The 13,779-nt window shown below is 47.2% G+C and overlaps 1 protein-coding gene across 4 annotated transcripts in view; it reads right to left on the bottom strand.

Annotated features, from left to right (window-relative positions):
* Positions 1–13,779, bottom strand: part of SYN3 (synapsin III) — a 523,616-nt gene that overhangs the window by 507,134 nt on the left and 2,703 nt on the right. For 2 of the 4 annotated variants that reach the window (XM_006170335.3, XM_027769029.1), the window contains exon 1: positions 13,489–13,771. The exons of the other annotated variants lie outside the window; for them this stretch is intronic. In XM_006170335.3, the coding sequence (XP_006170397.1) occupies positions 13,489–13,736 (248 nt within the window). In that variant the 5' untranslated portion in view covers positions 13,737–13,771. Of the gene's footprint in view, positions 1–13,488; positions 13,772–13,779 lie in introns of those variants that run through there. 4 annotated transcript variants of the gene reach the window in all.

Here is a 13,779-nt window from a genome sequence, read left to right as displayed (position 1 = left end):
TGCCCTTCAACATGATGGGTGAAGGACCAGTCAGCTGGGTATGTCCTGGAAGAAGTGGCAGGTCAATTTTCCTTCTCCAATAGGAGGAAGGTAGCAGTACTTTCCTTGGTTCAGAAGAAACCTTGCTTTGTGTTGAGGAAATGGAGGCCAGTCCCATCTTCTCAGAAATTCTTCTCTTGCCCAGCACAGACCTTTAGGGAAACCCAATCATCAGTCGCCCGCTCCTTGTGACTGCAGAGGGTAGGCTAAGAGAGCGTCTTCCTCCCCTATCTAAAGACATGGCACTGTGGCACCCTTATTCCTGCAGATGTCTAGAAGTCCACAATCTTCATACCACAGGATTAATGTTTAGAAGCCTAAGTCATTCCCTCAGCAACATTTGTTGACCATCTACTAAGGGCCCCACTAGGGCAATGCCCATGGAAAAGGTAATACACTAAAGGGTAATTCATACTGAAGTCCAAGCAGATACTAACATCTGCTCATGCCAGAAAAGGTGTTTCGATGGTATAAGGAGGATGGTGTGGCGACCATGGGAATATGGTGTTCAATTTAGAAAAGGGATATGAGGCCTGTCAAAGTGAAAAGGGCAGGGCACAGAAGGAGAAGGCAGAAATATTTATTATGCATCCTTTCATCTGTCCACTTATTTATCTATCCATCCATCCATCCAAGGTCTACTATGTGCTCAGCACTGTGCTAGGACAGTAGTCTTGGAATAGTACTGAATAAAACAGTCCCTGCCAGCCTGGCATTACAGTTCAGCTGGGAGACCATTCCAGAGGAACTAGACCAAGCATTCATTCTGATTTCTATCGTCTTTATCAAAAATTGCCAACTGGTAGACCTCGTGGAATCCACAGCCCTGCTTTGTTGAGCTTGAACAGTAAACTTTTTCTTTCTTTCTTGCTTGCTTGCTTGCTTGCTTGCTTGCTTTCTTTCTTTCTTTCTTTTTTTTTTTTTTGTGGAGAGGTTTTTGCTATAGGACACGTGCACTTGCCAGAGAGACAGAGAGAGACAGAGAGACAGAAAGCAAGAAATCACCCCCCAGGGAGGATGGCCATGCTGCAATCCCTTCTCCTCCATTCTCCTCTCAGAATCTCGGGCACACACGCACATGTGCCCAGCGTGAGTTTAAGCCGCCGGGTCCGGGACTCGAACCTGCTGTCGACTACATGGGAATCCAGTGACTTAGCCACTGTGCTACCTGCTGGTCCCTCAACTTTCACTTTTAAAATAGAAAATTAATATACAATTCTGATTTCTGCCTTTTCTTGAAAATTAGTAATGTGGCCACAGCAGGCCCTTATTCCTATGTGGTAAACATAGACTGGGTGGCCTACAGCTGCTGTCATCAGAGGGGTCACTGGTTCTTCTGTCCAACACAGTCCCCATACTTCCTGTTGTCTCTTCATAGCTAGAACCAAGCGGCAGGTAGCATTGATCTTAGCGCGTGTGCTGTTTTCCTTAGGCAAGGACTTATTTCTTTATGCCTGTGCTTTTTCCTACCACCTGATCCTTTCTTCACTGATCAGTTTGTCTAGTAGAAGGAGCTGCACAGATGACCCCTAATTTAACTAAGGCCATTCTCAAGATGGCAATTAGCTCAATGCAAATCTTCAGGAAACCCACAGCCTGCCCGTCTTGGGCACATAGGATGGGAGGTCAGGAATATGGACAGGAGGTATCATCCCTTTTCCTGCCTTCACAGACAGCCTCCCTCCTATGAAAGATCCATGTCCCAGACAGGCTTCCACAGGCCCCTAGGAGAAGAGACATTCTGTAATGAAGTTGGCATCTGCCCAGAGACCTGCCTTCCCCAGGGCAGGGTTGTAACTCAGGCGGGGTGGAGTCTGTAGGTTCCAGCAAGGAATAGCTATTGCTCAAGAAGATCCATGCACCTAAGGGACTCCTTTGAAAGATGGTCACTCACAGGACCTGGGCCAGGGAGCCACAATGTGGAGGATAAGGCAAGACTCACATTGAATGGTTGAGCCCCTCAAAGAAGAGGAAGAGAGGACATGAGAAGTGGCTGCATACCAACCAGAGAGGAAGTTGCATCTGGAACTGTCTCCCAGCTAGACTGTAAAATAAAAGACTTTGGGCCTGGGACCAGCAGTTGGCGTAATGGCTATGTCGCTGGACTCCCACATAGTCGACTGCGATTCGAGTCCCGGAAGTGGTAGCTTAAACTCACACCGGGTGCGTGTGTGTACATGCCCAAGATCCAGAGAGGAGAATGGAGGAGAAGGAATTGTGGCGTGGCCATCCCCCCTTGGGGGGTGATTTCTCGCTTTCTGTCTCTCTGTCTGTCTGGCGAGAGCATGCGCCCTATAGCAAAAACCTCTCAAAAAAAAAAGACTTTGGGCCTGTGCCTCCTATAAGGATGTGTAGCCGGACCCCTTTCTGGCCTGGACCCCATTGTTCCTCCCAAATGGGCAACCATGCTGTGCTTGAAAACCTGCAAGTGATGGGGAGTTCACTCCCTTCCCAGACAGCCCATTTGATCTTTGGATGACTCTGCAGTTAGACCAACTTTCTGTATATTAAGCTGAAATTATGTCACCCTTTTTGTTTCCACTGTCGGGACCAGTTCTACCAGTTGAGAGACACATGTAACAAGTCCTCTAGCCTGGTGGCTTCTAAACTTGGTGGTGTATCATTTGTAAAAACAGTTTTACTCTGGATCATGTAATTCTGTCATTCCAGGGACCAGGTCAAGTCTGGCATCTTGTATCCACTTTTTTTCTGATAACAGTGCCACTATTTGCATTTGCATTGCTTGGACCAGGCCTCTCTCTGGTAGGCAGTCTTTGCGGAACTGTCCTAAAGTGTCCTCAGAAACAAGGAATGGAAGAAGCCAGGCTAGTTCTTTCCTAGGAATTTATTTTTTGGAGGAGACAGAACAAGGATGGAAACAAATACGAGCTGATTGATCCAGAGACTGTCTAGCAGTTCTTGCCCCTTAGATTTCTGGGGGTGCCTAGAATCCTGGTCTTTCTGACACTCACATATTCACATTTTTCTTGGCTTCTGGGAGCTTCTGTGCATAGTTCCAATAAATTCCTATTATGTCCAAGTCACCCAAAGTTTGTTTCTTTTTCTTACAAAGAACTCTGCCCAATACAGAAAATAGAGGCTGGTACCTGGGAATCTAAATGTCATGCTAATAGAAACACTCTTTTGGGGGCCATGATCTTAGTCCATCCTCATTGTTTTATACATGAGGAAATAAGCACAGAGAGGGGGTTCCCTCTGCAGCACTCCAAGATTCCACAACATCAGCAGAGTTTTCTTTTGTTTGCTTCTGTTTTTTTAAGAGAGAATTTTGTGATATGGCATATGTGCTCGCCTGGAGAGACAGACATAGAGAGACAGAAAGTGAGAAATCACCCCCCAGGGAGGATGGCCATACGGCAATCCCGTCTCTTCTCAATTTTGGACATGCACATACATGGCTGAGTTTTTAAGCTGCCAGTTCCAGGACTTGAACCACGACTGACTGCGTGGCAGTCCAGCAACATAATCATTACGCCATCTGCTAGTCCCAGCAGCAGAGTTCTTTAGAAAGGTACCAAGACACTTCAGAATTTTTATTTTTATATGCCTTTTGGCTAGTGATATGTCTTCCTTGGAGAGTTGTCTATTCAGTTCACTTGTTCATCTTTAATTGAATTATTTTAGGAGTTTTATGGTTTCAGGTCATACATTTAGATCTTTAATCCATTTTAAGTTGATTTTTGGGTATGCCATAAGTATCCAACATTATTCTTTTATATATCTATAAATAATTGTTAAATTTTCTTTTTAAACAAAGATAGCAAGAAGAGAGATATTTAGGAAGAAATAGCATCCATCAGATTTTTTCCAACACTCCCTTATGCTCAAAGACATTTCCCCCAGATTTTCTAGCCCCAGTTTCTTGAGGGTGTAGCTCTCCCCCAAGACTGGAGTAGGGCAGGGGTAACAACTCTCCACTGTTTTCCCCCACCCTCCCTCTCTGCCTGCAGAAGCTGGGTAGGAAGCAGCAGGGGCACCAGGCCTTTGGATTGGACAGCGTGGAGACCTCACGGAGAGAGGTCAGCACTTGAAAAATTCCTCAAGTCAAAGGGCTTGGGGCTTGGGTGCTGCACAAGGCCCTCACTGTGTGCGCGCATTGTCTTCCTGATAAAAGGGGCCGGGCCTGGGAAAGCGAAGCCTGTCTCCAGGAGACTGGGCAGGCTGCTGGGGAATGCCCAGGGCCCCTCCCCTTCCCCAGGCACCAGGGCCAGGGAAGAGGAAGGGGGAGGGGCAAGAGGTACAGGGTGGGTACCCAGAGGAGAAGGATGAGTCCCAAAGTCAGAGCCATTGCAGGTGGTGTTGGGCGATAGGTTTCAGTCAATGAATGTAGCAAGGAGGAAGATGACAAAACCCCTTTTACTAGGGCCCCTCCTATCACCAACCCCAACACCCATCCATTTCAGAAACATTTCCCCAAACAGACAGAGCCTGCCCTTGTTCAAGGAGAGTTTTAGGGGTCAGGGAAGCTGTGGGAAGAGGCCGAGGGATTTTGTTGTGTACAGGCAAGTGTCTCCAACTTGTGTGTCTCCATTTTAAGCCTCTGAAATAGTCCTAAAAAGAGGGGACCGGCTGAAGCTTCATTGCATCTTCCAGCAAGCAGAGTTTATTACCAGCCTGCCAGAATCTAGACACCCTTCCTCCAGAGCTTCTGGAAGACGGCCCTCAAGCACACCCAGCTGAATTGAGATGCATGCCAAGTGGCTTCCTTCCTCCTGGCTCCCAGAACCATGATATGCACAAGCAATTAGTAATTGCAATTAATCGTTAATAACAGTTACCATCTCAGGGCCTATTATGACAGGCTAGGCCATGTACCTGCCCCACCCATGCCATTATCTCTGATCTTTACAATTACCCTTCAAGTAAGCTATTACATGATCCTACCTACAGCTGAGGAATGTGAGATTCAGGGCTTGGACTAGCCCAAGGTCACATAACTGAGAGGGTGAACAGGGATCAGAGCCCACAGTACCCAGGCAGTCTGGCTCAAGACAGTCCACACAGTTTAGCTCCCTTCCTGCTGGTGACTGACAGTCCTCAGTATGGGCAGGGAAAGCTGCTCTCTGAGAATGGGATCAACTGGGGGACCTGGTTTGACTTCCCTAACAGAATGCAAGGAAGCTCAAAGACCAGACTGTTGCAGAGCTGGGCACTGTCTCTCCATAGTAGAGTGGCCAGGTAAAATATAAGACACTCAGATTCACATTTCAGATGAACAACAAATAATTATTTAATACAAGTCTATCCCAAATATTGCATGGGATGGATTTATACTCATTTGCTATTTGAGGATTAACTGGTCATTCTATATTTTTACTTACTAAACCTAACAACTCTGCTCTTAGGTCTAATAAGTTACTGTTAATGATGCCACCTCTGAGTTCACAGTCCACCTCGAACGCTCAGATGGCGCAGATGCAAACAGAACATCTTGGCCATTTAGGCCCACTGCAACTCCTCAGAGGGACATTAGAAAGCCCTGCAGTCCTCATGCCTCTAGTTAAGGTAGCCTGAGGCAGTGTGACCCCTAAGGTGGCAGCTGGGGCTTTGAGTTATTAGTTAGGAAGAAAGGTGGAGGAGCCTCAGAAATAACATGGACCTATCAGGCAGTCTTCCTAAATTCCAGGGCAACAGAGTGGTTTTTGTTTTGTTTTGCTTTGTTTTTTAAGTTTATTTATTTATTCCTATAACATAGAGAGAGAGAAAGAGATAAGCACTCTCAACAGGGTCTTCTTGCTCTGACCCACTCCCAGGCTCAGCCCACCTGGGTCAGGGGCGATGTGCATACACCAGGCATGCTCATTCCTATGTGGCTCCTGTTGCATTATTGCTGCACTATCACCCGCCCCAGACAACTGAGAAAGACTCTTCCCTAGGACATCCTCATTTCCCTTCATAATAACAGCCTTTGGCAAAAGCGTCATTTTTCATTAATTAAATAGTTTATCTGCCCTGTCTTCTCATATGTCAGGCACTATGCTAGGCTCTATGGACTGGGTGGTCAAGCAGGGAAGCCGTCAACTTCCCCATGTGGGGCTCGTACTGGTCATCACAGTACCCGCCCATGAACACTGACAAACGCCCACGAAGAAGAGGAGTAAGACACTTCGGCTGCAGCTGTACCATCCCCTTACACTATAAGGTCAGTGGTGTGGAGGAGGTGGGGCTTTATGACCCCACCGTATAGATGAGGAAACTGAGGCTCAGAAAGGTAAGGCAGCTTGGCCAAGACCACAGGGATGGCAGTGCCAGGATTTCAACCCCGGGCGTGCTGCCATCTGTCAGCCCTGCGTTCTCTGCATTTTACCTTTCTCATTTTAATTCTCTTAGGAAACAAATCTGACCTGTGGTAGAAAGTCACATCTTTAATATCAAAACATAGGGGAAGGATCAGAAAAGACTTTGCCTGAGATCCACTGTTGCTTTAAAAAGAGGAACATAGTCTACGTGTGTCCAAGGGTAATTGCGACAAAAGGGCCATTTGTACTGTGAGATCATAGTGTGTGGATGGCTATAGGAAACCCTTTTTCCCTGGCACCCTTACACTCTGGCTGCCCACAGGGCTCTGGCAGGGTGGGGTTGCCTGGCTCAATGCAGAGTGCCTTCCTCTGTCAGCAGGATTCTGGGCTTGGCCACCATGTGTAACATGGAATCCTGCCACCTGTTCCCTCATGCTGCTCCCAGATGCCAGGCTGTGCAACAGAACCATGCCTGCCCATCTATCGGATGCCACTGGCATTGGACTGGGGGCTCAGAGTGTCTTTCCCTTATTTCTAAAATGAGAGCAAGTTGGTTGTTTGTTCATTCACTTCTTTGATCAATACTTTTCAGTATCGACCTCGTGCTAAACACTGATACCCTGTATGGTCAGCAGGAGGGGCGGCACCCTCAGAAATGCCTCTAAGAACTCAGTCCATTCTCTATCTTCCCCACTCTTCCATGTCCTTGAACAGGTGGATGGCTGCTCTGTGCTCTGCTTCCTCACCTGGAAAACAGCCCTTGGCAGGCAAATCAGAAAGGGCCAATGAGTAGTGGTGTGTTGGTAAATGTTTAGCAACCAGTTCTCTGGGAACAAAAAGCACCTAGTTACAGTGTTTGCCAATTTCCTTGGTGTAAATGTTTCTGCTATGGCTAACGTCTCACTGTTGGATTGAGAATGAGATGAGAGGAAGAAAGGGGATTTAAGAATGCATGCAGGCCATCTCTCAGTTTCAGTGTCATACTCCCAACCTTGTCATTACCAATAACATGCCACTTGCCAAATTGCTTCCTGTCAACAGAAATGTCCTATGTACCTCTACTACCTCTCTGTTCTAGGCACAGAGATACAAGGAAACCATTGAAGAGTAGTTGGACTAGTAGCAAGACAATCATGCTATGGCATAATAATGCCTGGAGAACCTAAAATGCCTACGGTGCTTATTAATGGGCATCACTGACTGTCGTTTAGTAGGAAGGCATCAGACTGGAATCCGTAAGAATGATAGCTGAGGAGTATAGCAAGGATACCCTTTTCATTTCCTCCCTAAGAAATAAAAGAAAACAAAAAGCCACAGGGAGGAGTGGGGGACTAGGGGGAGGTAACAATAGATCATTGTTGAAATGGAATAGCAGGCATTCCAGAAACAAGGCCACAATGAAGTAAGAGGAGGGGAGGGCCAGGGCTCCAGAGGCCATTGAGGCAGCAGTTGGGGCAAAGGCTGAGCTGTTCCCACCCACTGCCCAACACCCCTGCTCCCCATTCTCATCCAGGCAGTAGAGACTTTGTAGGGGAAGCTAAAAGCAGGGACGTACAGCAACCCCAACCTGGTTATGGTCTTCTTTTCTGTGGTTGTTCATATTAAATTGGGGTTCTGGTTACTTCTGTAGGAAATAGTAACAATTTCCCCAAGCTAGTCCTGTGGCCCACTGGTTAAAGGAGCTGAATCTCACATGGCCGACTGCAAGGTTTAAGTCCTGGTCCCAGCACCTTAAAAAACAAGATGGGCATGAATGCATTTCTGCCAAAAACCCTGACAGGATAGAGAAACAGACAAGAAACAATTTTGGTATAACCACACCCCATTGAGGGGTGCTTTCTCTTTCTCCCTCTCTCTCTGTTTCTCTCTTTGGAGAATGCCCATACCCTCGGTGGGGGAACCCCTCCATTTCATTTTTTAAAAAACAATTTAAAATATTAGCTGTATAGTTACTCTAGCATATTGGTAAATAAAGAGCCAAGATTTTATACACAGATGATCAAAAACAGAAGCCCTTCAATTGTGTGTTCTAGGCTGCTGACTGCTAAGGGAAAGTGAGTTTCCAATCCTGTTATACCCATTAAAAGTTATTCTGATCAGTTTGCAATGACATATGCCAACTGAACACCTACTGTGTGTTGAACAACAGGGCTATGGAGAGAGGGACAGGCCTTGCTCCTGCAGGAGAGACAATGATAGTACAGTGTGATGCATGCCACAAATGAAGTATGTTTTATTGTAAGTTACACCAAAAAAAGTAGTTATTAGTACTATTGGCAGAATAGGGGTGTCAGGGAAGGCTTTACAGAGGAGGTAACACCTGAGCAGACTTTTAAGGATGAATGGAAATTAACCAGGTGAACAAGAGGGAAGGGTAAGCCAGGTAGTAGTGAGCAGAATGTGCTGAGGCGAAAAGGTGTGTTTGAGAACTACAGATTGCTATTCCTACAGAATAAACAGCGATGTAGAAAGAGGAAGGCAGAGGGAGCATAGGCATGCTATGACGTTGAGTTTGAGGGCAATAACCACCACCAAAAGGGGGAGCACGGCATAGGGAGGGAGGGAGAAGCAAACCGAAACTGTGTTTTGTGTTTCAGAAAGATGACACTTTGGTGGTAACATGGAAGGTGACCAGGAAATGAGGCCTTGATTCTGGAGACCAGAGACCAGTGAAGCTTTTGGAATATTAGAAAGATGTGTTTCAGAAAGATGACACTTTGGTGGTAACATGGAAGGTGACCAGGAAATGAGGCCTTGACTGGAGACCAGAGACCAGTGAAGCTGCTGGAATATTCTAGGCAAGAAAACTAGTCTCTGAGAGGTAATAAGACTGAAGAAAATTGAGCATGAAATCCATTTATTTTCTTTCTCCTTTCCCTTGTGGTTCTCAAGGCTGATGGATCACCCCCTTTCCAGAGGGCAGCATCAGCTACTACCAGGTCAGGCATTAAGTGGAGTGGTCCTGAAGTACTCAAACACCCTTGTTCTAACCAGACTCCCCTCCACAGGCAACTCCAACAGGTGGTAGCATCTTAAAATGCTGAACCTTAAGTCCTTTCAGCAAAGATGTCTTTGGGACCCTCTATTTCTCCTCTGATGAAAGTCCTTCCCCCCAGGTAGCTGGCCAGGTACCAGATTGTCCTGGTGTTGGGGGGAAGTGGGGAGAGCGGAGTTCAGGCAGATTTAGAGTCTGCAAGAAGGGGAAAACTGGGTTCCTGCAACTCCCTTGCCTGCCTGCAAAGAAACCTGATTCTACAAGAAAGCCCTGGACCAGGAATGGGAAGACAGTGAAATGTCTGGGGCTGAGAAGGGCAGAAAAGGGGGCCGCATTGTCCTGGTCCTGGGTGGGGGTGGGGGTGGGTTCACTCTGAGCCCAGACTGCGGATCATCTGCCCCCTCATTATCATCTCAAAGGGGGAAGAGAGGGATTGTGTGAGCTGGTTTCTTCCCTCTGGGGACTTTTTCCTCTCTGGAGACAGTTCACACAATGAAGGAGGGGCTGGGGACAGGGCTGACCCAGAGGCAGCCCAGCTCTGCCAAAACGCCCAGAAGACGATGGGCGTTTGAGGATGGCCTGCCACCTGCTGGCTGCTTTTGGTAGCAGGTGACAGGCAGCTTTCTGGAATTTTGCAGGGCAGGATTAGGATGTCAAGGCAGCTAGCTTCAGTTTGGAAAAAGCTGGGAATGTATTCAGAGTCAGAGGTTACAAAGTATGGGAAGGATGTAGGATGGAGCTCTGTATGCAAAGCTGGCAGGTCTGTGGTAGGAGGGCTCTTTCACAAACACCAGGGTATACAAAGCCAACTTCCAGGGGAGTTACTGACTTTTCCCCTTTGTTACCTACGGAGGGGCCAGAAAGCCATAACCAAAGACAGTGTTTTTAAGATCAAATCAAACTGTGGGCATGTAACACATGACTGAAATAAATGGGGAGGACACACTCTGGCCAAGACTGTATCTCTTATCAGTGTGCAAAGCCTGAAAGTCACACACTGGTCGCCTTGTGGACTAGGGAGGTTGAGCACCAAAGTTAAAATCTAAATGCTGCTTGGCTGAGGCCACTGACTGCATTTCAGTCTCATTTACTGCACACCATATGGCACTGGGGAGACAGAAATTGGTAAGAACCAACTTCATTATTATTTTAAAATAATAGCTATAAGGCATATGTACTCGCCAGAGACATAGAGAGAGAGAAGGTGAGAAAGTAGCCCCCCGGGGGCGGGGTGGCTATGCCACAGTCTCTTCTCCATTTTTTTCTCAGGATTTCAGGCATGCATGCACTCATGCTGGGTAGGTAGGTTTTTCAAACCACTGGGACCAGGACTTTTACTGCATAGTCAAATCAAACTAGTGGGATCCAGCTACTTTCACCACGGTGCCACTGATTGGCCCACCAACTTTAATTTAAAAAAAAATGCCTGAGGGCATGTGTGCTTGCCAGAGAGAATGGAGGAGGGTGGGAAGAGTGAGAAAGCCGCAATCCCTTCACCTCCATTGTCCTCTCAGGATTTGGGGCACATATGTACACACGCCATGGGTTACTTGAGCCAATGGGTCTGACACTTGAACCACGCAGTAAACCATGTGGGATCCAGTTGCTTTAACCACCATGCCACAGGTCGGCCCAATAAGACCCAGCTTTATCATTTAGAAACTACAGGGAAGAGGGACCAATAGAAAGCCTAGCACAACAGGCTAAATCCTACTCCAGTCTGTCCAACTGCACATACGTATATGAGACAGGCATGCTTGCAAGGAAGTGCTATCATGATGATTCATGTTACACAGGATGGGGCATGGCTGTCTGTAATAACAATAACAATACACATGGAGATAGCACATACTGTCTACCAGGCATATCCTATGCACTTTTATATGAACACAGATGTTAACCCTTGTTACATGTTTTGATTCTAGAAGGAGGTGCAGTAACTTACAAAGGTCATATGGAGTAGACATGGGATTTGAACCTCAGACAGTCTAGCTCTGATGCCTATCTTTTTACCCATTGCACCATACCGCCATTTATTAAGCTTAACCTTCATACATGAAGCAACTTTCCTGAAAAATAGCTGAGCTGGAGATAACACAACCAGCAGAGAACACTCAAAATCAAGGTCAAATCCTGGGCTAAAGAGAAACAGAAGATTTCAAGGGCCATGCAGCTCTTCTGATTGCCAGGCAGACGGGCAGTGGCATGGACAGGGAAGCGGGCCTGGAAGCAACACCTCTGCAGACACCATCTCTAAACTCAGAACCTAAAGGTGGTGCTTTCCATAAACACAAAAGCAGAGATGAACACAGCAAGCAGAAACACCGAAAATGATTCAGACTGAATCAGAACAGAGGTGATCACAAAACCACCTTGTTAACATGAGAAGATTTCTTAGCAGGAAAATAAAGACTGGTGTCTGAATCTGCTGAGCATACCTTAATACTGACTGTATATGTATGCATATATGTATAAGATGTAATTTTTTTTTTCTTTTTTGCCAGAGGATGCATACACTTGCTGGAGAGGGAGAAAGAAGGAAAGTGAGAAAGCACCTTCCCCACCTCCCCAACCCCCCATGACGGATGGCCATCTTGCAATCCTTTTTCCTGCATTTCTCCTTTTAAGATTTTGGGCATGCATGCACATGTCCCTGGTGTGTTTTTCAAGGTACAGGGTCTGGGACTTGAATTGCTAAGTTGGCCATGTGGGATCCTGTTGCCTTAACCACCACACCACTGGTTGGCCCCAGCTGTGTATTGAGTATGCATTATAAACTACAAATAGCATCTACTCCAAAGTATGGGCCTAATCTTTCCCAACCTCTCAGTTGCTCTCTCAAAGAATGAATGTGAGTATCTAGGTACATGTTTAGTGAACTGGATGTATTCATTTATCCATTTAATACATATTGAGTGGGTATCTACCACATGGCAGACACACATATGCAACCTTGTCTTCCAGCACCAAGGTCTGCCTGAGAGTCCTCTGTCAGACTGCTCTGGTGCCTATCCATGTATTCCTCTGTCCTTTGGCCTGGATGTGGTGCTTCCATGTCTCCATAGCTTGGCTTACTCCCTACATTGCAACCTCTATGTCTCCAAGTGGAATGATCGTGCGTGTGTACGTGTGTGTGTTTATAAATTGCCATAGGACATGTGTGCTCACTGGAGAAAGATGGAGAGACAAAGAGAGAGAGAGGAAGCAGCTCCCAAAGGGAATGTTTTACAAGACACCAGGGCCAGGACTCAACCCATGATCAGCCATGTGACATCTAACTCCCTTAACCACTAGGCTACATGGACAGCCCTGGTCTGATAATATTCATCACCTCCCACTACTCACTGTTTGGGTAAAGAGCTATTCCCCAGTTGCAGCTCCATGTGAGCTCACATCATACCTGAGCACCTAAGCGGTACTTCCCTCTGAACTGGAGCTCAGGAACTACCTGAGGAATGACTGCTGTAGTTATCTTGACACAACATCAGGTCTTTGCCTCTGGGGGAGGGGGGGTGGTGCACCATCTGTGGGGCGCTGCCTGAGCAGATACTGAGCAGTCTTTCTCTCAGACTTCCAGTACATAGAAGAGCATTCTGTTCCCAAGGGTTTTAGGTAAGGGCTGTGGACTTGTACTGGCTTTTTTCACCCTCATAACAATCTTATTTTATGGGGGTGTGGAGGGAAATAGGGTAGCTGAGGCTAACAGAATTTACCCAGCAAATATTATCAGATCTATTTCAGATGGGAGAAGTTCTCTGTTTTTATAAAAGTAATATGGCGCACATTCCCTATATCCTGTAACGCATCTAGTGAGCTCTGGGCAGCACCTCATATCAAACGCTTGAAGTTGTTTGTGGCAAATCACAGGAACAAGCACACCGAGAGCTAGATTCACGCAACAGGAGCCTCACTTCCCTTCCGCTTGGGCTCTGCTAGAAAACGTGTGTTAGTTTCTAAAGCTTTTTGGATTCGGGAATTGAAGCGAGGGACTGTGGACTGTGAGTGCAAAGCACTTAGGAGAGAATGTGGCACACAGTGGGTGCCATGGGGCCTGGCACACTGCAACCATCCGGCACATTTCCTTCCTTCCCTCCGGCCAGCCTCCTGCAGTTCCCCCGACTGCCTCTAAGAGGTGAGAACCCTCATCTCATCTCTGGCCCCAGAAGGTGATAGCAGCTGCAGGTTCCTGCTTACCAGTCCGTGTGGGCATCATCAATCACCAGCAGGATCCTGGGTCTTTGAACGACAGGTGTGGAGGGACCCGGAGGCTCCATTAGCCCTGAGGGGGCCTGCTGGGTCTGTTTCATGGCGCTGGAGAAGGAGCTAAAGAGGCTGGATCCTGGAGATGAGAAGGAGGCTGCCAGCGGCTGGGGGTGCCTCCTCTCCATGGCTGGGGAGGCAGGGGAGCTGGTGGAGCTATCTGGGCGCTGCAGGTCCGTCATGTAGCCGTTAGGCAGGTTGGCCACAAAGCTGCTATCAGAGAGA

This window comes from Tupaia chinensis, unplaced genomic scaffold (assembly GCF_000334495.1).
Source record: "Tupaia chinensis unplaced genomic scaffold, TupChi_1.0 Scaffold148234_1, whole genome shotgun sequence".
NCBI lineage: Eukaryota > Metazoa > Chordata > Mammalia > Scandentia > Tupaiidae > Tupaia > Tupaia belangeri.
This window is presented reverse-complemented; position numbering and strand designations above follow the sequence as displayed.